General features: G+C 57.7%; 1 protein-coding gene across 2 annotated transcripts in view; it reads left to right on the top strand.

Moving 5' to 3' along the window:
* MIIP (migration and invasion inhibitory protein) overlaps window positions 1-2,216 on the top strand; it is an 11,065-nt gene extending 8,849 nt beyond the window's left edge. For both annotated transcript variants that reach the window (XM_049618078.1, XM_049618077.1), the window contains 2 exons: window positions 179-304; window positions 560-2,216. In XM_049618078.1, coding sequence (XP_049474035.1) covers window positions 179-304; window positions 560-637 — 204 coding nt within the window. In that variant the 3' untranslated portion in view covers window positions 638-2,216. The remainder of the gene's footprint in view (window positions 1-178; window positions 305-559) is intronic.
* Window positions 2,217-6,000: the final 3,784 nt, after the last annotated feature.

The following is a 6,000-nucleotide window of genomic DNA, read 5'->3' as shown; positions in this document are numbered from 1 at the left end:
CCTCCCGTCTCAGGCCAGGGGCCCAGGGCCTGGGTCAGCAGGGTAAGGAAAGGGACGCCTGAGGTAACCCAGGATACAGGCAGTCCCAGGGGAGAGGCACAGCCCCCTCCCTGGGGTGCGCCCCATCAGAGGAGAGCCCTGCCACAGACCAGGTGCCTTAATCCCTTGCTCTCCACAGCACTGCCTGATGGGCTGGGACATCCTCCCTCCGAAGCCCGAGAAAAGCTCAGCCCCCAAGAGCCTGGACCTTTGGTCCTGCGTCTCCTCCGAGGCCCAGCACCGGAAGCTGTCAGCTGCCCGCCTGGTATGGTCCAGGGTACCCCAGGAGGGACAGATGCCTAGGAGTAGGCCTGGGGTCTGCAGAGTCCCTAGAGGGGTGGGATGGATTGGGGCAGGGAGTGCAGAGCCTGGAAGCTTCTCTCTGCAGGAGCCCAGCCCACAGCACCCTTCCAGGCTCTTCTCCTTGCCAACTACCCCACCCTCCCCAGGAAGGATGATGTGGGAATTGGGGGTGACTTCCACAGTGGTCCCCTCTGACCCCTCCCTGTTCACCATCCAGGCCCAGCCAACACGAGTCCCACCCTCCACCCCATTCCGGTCACAACTCCAGCCTCCTGCGCCCTGGCCGAAGCCCTGAGGACTGGCCACCCGGAGGAGGACAGAGCCCCTGCCATCCCCCCTAACCCCTCTCCTCTGGCAGGGCACCCACCAGAGGGGAGCCCTGCCTGGCTTCAGCTGGAGGTGAACGTAGTCCCCACCCTCTTGGGTTGGGTAGGTGGATGGGCTCAGGCCCTTCTCCTTCCTGGAGACAGAGGTGGGGACTCCAGGGTTGGGGGGCGCGGGTGAAAGAGGATGGGGTGACCTGTTTGTAAATAAAGCTCAGTGCCATCTGCAGCACCAGATTTCCCACATGTGCTGGGTCCGCCCTGCTGATGCCCTCAGTGCCCAGGAGGTGCTCTGGCGGCAGCCTGTTCCCTTGCCTGGGGAAAGACACGTCTGACATCCTGTACTGGGCCGAGGGGATCCAGTGCCCTGAGTTTGATTCTCGGTGCAGCTTCCAACTCTGGGTAGATGGCCTCCCGGGTGGGAGGGAGGCGCTCCGGGCCCCAGACTGTCTCCTGTGGATGAGGCTGAAGCTGTGGACCATGAGTGAGTTCTCCCCTTCCTGGTCTCTGAAGCTGGGGTCCGTTGACAGGGGGCTTCTCTTAAAGTCCCTGGGCCAGTGGCTCCTCGACTGCTCTCCCCAGCCCAGCCCAAGAAGCCACAGGGGACCCAGAGCTGCCGCAGGCACAGATGGGGAAGCCGAGAGCCAGGCAGGGCTGGCAGTGAGTACAAATATCCCCCTCTCGTGGATTAACAGCCAGTGTCTGTCTTCCCCCCGTAGGTTGAACGATATAAAATTCCTGGTTTTGTAAGATGAACATGAAATAAAAGGGGAACTGAAGCCCCAAGGAGGCACGTGGTTTTTCTGAGGTTTCTCCACTTTGAGGGCTGGAACTAGGGTTGTGGTCTCCTGTGGCTTCCACAGGAAGCCGTCATGGCTGTGACGCCGGGAAAGCCTGGTTCCCCCCACCCCCCCCCCGTGTGGCTCACAGCACACGTGTTAATCAGGGTGAGGGAGGTTCTGCCGCAGTAAGTGATGAAACCCCAGCTCTCAGTGGCTGGCCTCTGTGGGTTCCAGTGTCTCCACATCCTCGCCAACCCTTTTCTGCCCTTTCTTAAAAAAAAAAGTTTATTTTTGAGAGAGCCAGGGTGAGCAGGAGAGGGGCAGAGAGAGAGGAAGAGAGAGAGTGCGAATCTCAAGCAGGCTTCGTGCTGTCAACGCGGAGTCCGATGCGGGGCCCGAACTCACCAACTGTGAGATCGTGAACTGAATGGAAATCAAGAGTTGGACGCTCGCCGACTGAGCCACCCAGGCGCCCGCCCTACTTCCTGCATGTTTTGTAATAGCCATCCTAACGGGCGTGAAGTGGTACCTCACTGTGGTTCTGTTTTGTGTTTTTCCCTGATGGTTGCAGACGTGGAGCGTTTTTGTTTGTGCTTCTCAGCCACCCGTGCATCTTCCTGGGAGAAGTGTGCGTTCAGGTCCTCTGCTCATTTTGAGATCCGGTTGTTTGCTTTTTCTGATGTTTAACACGTAATTTTAAGTCAAAGAGCCTGTGGGAGTCCGTGGTTTTGTTAGAAATTCTTTGGTCAGAGGGAGAAGAGAATCTGGGTACCTTCTGCCCAACGAAAACGAAAAATTTACAGCTGAGATCAACTCCTAAGTTCAGCTGACCCCGAATAGCGAGTTTAAACAAGACAGAAATGTTTCCCATAAAAGTCCAGACTGCAGCGCTGGGTCCAATTAAGCCCTCAGGGTAAGTGGTTTCTCTGGAAGGACAGTTCTTTTGGAGAGACGGGGTTTTCACCTGATGGCTTTCGTTGCTTCTGTGTGCGAGACGCGACACCCATGGTCTCCTGGCAGCGTGACACCGTTGACGGTCAGACTCACCCTTATTTTGTGTACCAGGAAAAATGGTGCTAACCTCTGACACTCACCCGGGCTGTGAGATAATGCTAATTTCGGAGACGTTAAAATGCGAAAGAACATCTTCAAAGTCTTAAGCCTAAGGCCTCCGGGCTGTCTATGTGCTGACTCCTGGGTTCTGCGCACCCCCAGCTGTCTAAGTGGCTTCCTTGGGGCCGTTGGGAACAGTCGCCTGGGCTGGGAAGACAGCAGCCTTAACCTGATCTATGCTGCTGGTCAGCCTGTCAACATTTCAGGGAGGTCGAGGAGGGCTTGGCCCCAGGATCCTATCCTGCCCTCGCCGCCTCTCCCAAACTGTCGGTGTGACTGCTCCAGTTTGGGGACGAGGCCTGTCTTCAAGCCTAAGGGGCCCCAAGAGTGAAGGTGACAGGCAGAGACCCCTGGACAGAGCTTCATGTCTCCGTGGCCTGCTTCACTCAGCCTGCAGCCCCCACCCGCCGCCGTCCTGCCCTCCCAGCTGCCCACGAGCCGCTGCCAGTCCTTCAGGGTCCTTCCCTCCCCCTCCCTGGGGTTGCCCGGATCTCTCCTTGTCCCGCACCTTCACCCCTCTAGCTCCTACCCAGTCTTCCACATCTCAGCTGGCGAGCCCGTCAGATAGACCCCACCGGTCACACGCCTCCCCTCCCTGCGCCCGTCCGTCTCGGGCCTCGTGTGTTACTGAATTCCTGATCGTGAGATTCCCTGCTGTGTGCTCCTCTGCTCTGCTAGAATGTAACAGCTCCATGAGAGCTGAGGTAGTTCTTTGTTTCTTCATTGGAATTTTTCCCCCTACTTTCTCAAGAGTGGTAGCTAACCTGCGTTCCGCATTTGGCGTTTTCCTCTCGCCTGGTTTTCCACCCACATCATGAAGGTGACGAGAAGGATGCTGTAATTTCGCGGAACCGAAGGAGCCCCGTGGTTGCCACAGACACTGGTATGTCTTACCTGTGTCTCCCCACTCCTGCAAATTAACAGCATTCTTTTTTTTTTTTCCTTTTTTACGTTTTATTTCATTTTTTTTTTTTTGAAAGACGGAGACAGAGCACGAGCAGGGGAGGGGCAGAGAGAGAGGGAGACACAGAATCAGAAGCAGGCTCCTGGCTCTGAGCTGTCAGCCCAGAGCCCGACGCGGGGCTCGAACTCACAGATCATGAGATCATGACCTGAGCTGAAGTCGGATGCTTAACCGACTGAGCCACCCAGGGGCCCCTAAAAAAAATTATTTAAAAAAAAGAAGTAAAGGAGCACCTGGGTGGCTCAGTCAGTTAAGTGTCCTACTTCAGCTCAAGTCATGATCTCGCAGTCCAGTCCGTGGGTTCAAGCCCCACGTCGGGCTCTGTGCTGACAGCTCGGAGCCCGGAGCCCGCTTCGGATTCTGTGTCTCCCTCTCTCTCTCTTTCTCTCTCCACCCCTCCCCCGCTCATGCTGTGTCTCTCTCTCTCAAAAATAAACATTTAAAAAAAAGTAAGAACAGGGGCTCCTGGCTGGCTCAGTCGATGGAGCATGCGACGCTTGATCTTGGGGTTGTGAGTTCGAGCCCCACCTTGAGTGTAGAGGTTACTTAAATAAACAAAAAAAAAAAAAAAAAAAAGAACAGAGGGACTGACCTCTGTTGCCTGTATCACAGCATAGACTCATGGACCCCACACAGGTCATTCACTCACTCGTTCACCGTGTGTGCACCGAGCTCCTGCCGTGTGCCATCACTGTGTCCGGGGCCCTGCAGTGAACCTGATGGCAGTGACAGCAGCGTCCTGCCCCCACGGGGCCCCCGTGCAGGAGCAGGGACCGAAAGAAGCCAACTCTGTAAAGTGCGAAGCGGCCGTGGTGCCCACCACCTCTCCTCCCTTCCGCTCCAGCCCTGCTGCAGCTTTTCTTCTGGGTCTTAAACCTGCCGCTGCCCCCGGCCTCCGGGTCTGGATCCACGCAGCTCCTTCTGCCCAGAATTCTCTTCCTACCGCCGAACTACGCAAGCCTCAGCTCCCGTGTCTGCTCGTCGGAGGCCTCCCCCAATCCCACAGAACTGGCCAAGGCCCCCCCGAGTCTGAGACCCGCCTCGGCTCTCCTGCCGTAGCCTCTTCCGCCGAACAGTGAGATGTTGGGGGGCGGGAACCGGGCCCAGACTCGTCCTCAGCTCTGTCCTAAAACAGCATATGGCATGTGGTTGGTGTTCAGTAGGTAAATGGTGGGTGAGTGAATCAATGAGCCCCTGGGACTTGGGAGACAGACCCACACAGCCCTGGGACCCGAAGGGTGATCCGGGGGTTGGCCCTGGCAGGTGAACTGTAACTGACTAGTTTTTAGTACGTTATGTTGTCCTGTGTCTCGGGCAGATCAGGGGGGGTCTGGCCTCCTGGGAGGGGACGTGGGGAGCGGCTGGGGACACCGTGACATCTCCATCCTGGAAGCTTCCTACACCTGTCTGCCTCCGTCCCCGGAATGCAGATGGGGAGTGTGTGGAGAAGCGAACTCTAGCTGGCCTCTCAAGGGACCCTTCCAACGTCCCAAAGAACAGAAGCTCCCCCAGCTGCCATCTGGGAGGGTGGCTCTCCCTGGAGGGGTGGAGTGGCCGCTCTGCTGCTGCTCTGTCCTCACGGAAGTGGCCCGCACGTGGCCCGGAAAACAACACAACGTTGGATTTTCCAGAATTATTTCCCCACGTGCTGTTTGAATGTAGCGTTCTGATGTCCTGAGGATTTACAGCATTTTGGTGCAATGAAAAGTTTCTACTGGGCACCCCGAGGCAGAGATCGGGGTTCAGACCCTTGCCGCGGTCTGGCGGCTTCCCGACCCATGTCCTTGGGTGCGTCACCTACTCATCCTGTGGAAAGGGTGGCAGCACCAGTGGGCAGGTACAGAAGGCTGCACGTGGGCCGACCTGAGAACAGGGCCCTAACTGGTAAGACAGGTCAGGTGTCCCCAGCTCTTCACGTCCCCCACCCCGTCTCGTCAAGACCAGTGCCATCTAGACGGGGCACAGTGCCCTGCCCTCTGAGTTCAGCTTCCTTGTGCTCACCTTCTCCAGGGGGGGGGGGGGAGCCATTAAGTGTGGAGTCTACAGGGTTAAAGCCTTGCTGCTCTGGGGGCTGTTGCCCAGAGCAAATGGGTGACAGAGCAGTCCTGTCATCGGGGCTCTGCCCGCAGGGAGTAGGACAGGCGAAGCCAGCCACAGGCCGCAGGTGACCAGGGCCTTCCCCAGCCATGTGAGGGTGGTTGGCCAGGCTGTGCAGGAAGTCATGAGGGGAAGCCAGGGCTCCATGGGGCCAGGTTGTGGCCAGAGGGGGTGGCCTGAGGTTGGACCTCGCTGACTGGGTGGCCTTCAGGGACATCCCCCTGTCGTGGCACCAGGCTGAGCCCTGACCACAGGGTACTCCTTTTCAGGTCCTCTTTGTCTGACTGGAGGTGGCAGGGTTTCTCTCTCTGTTTCCAGAAGCCGCCAAAACAGCCTCTGAAAGTCCCCAGAGTCCTCTCTGCCTTATGGCAGGGCAGCA

Source organism: Panthera uncia, assembly GCF_023721935.1.
Source record: "Panthera uncia isolate 11264 chromosome C1 unlocalized genomic scaffold, Puncia_PCG_1.0 HiC_scaffold_4, whole genome shotgun sequence".
In the NCBI taxonomy this organism is placed as follows: domain Eukaryota; kingdom Metazoa; phylum Chordata; class Mammalia; order Carnivora; family Felidae; genus Panthera; species Panthera uncia.
This window is presented reverse-complemented; position numbering and strand designations above follow the sequence as displayed.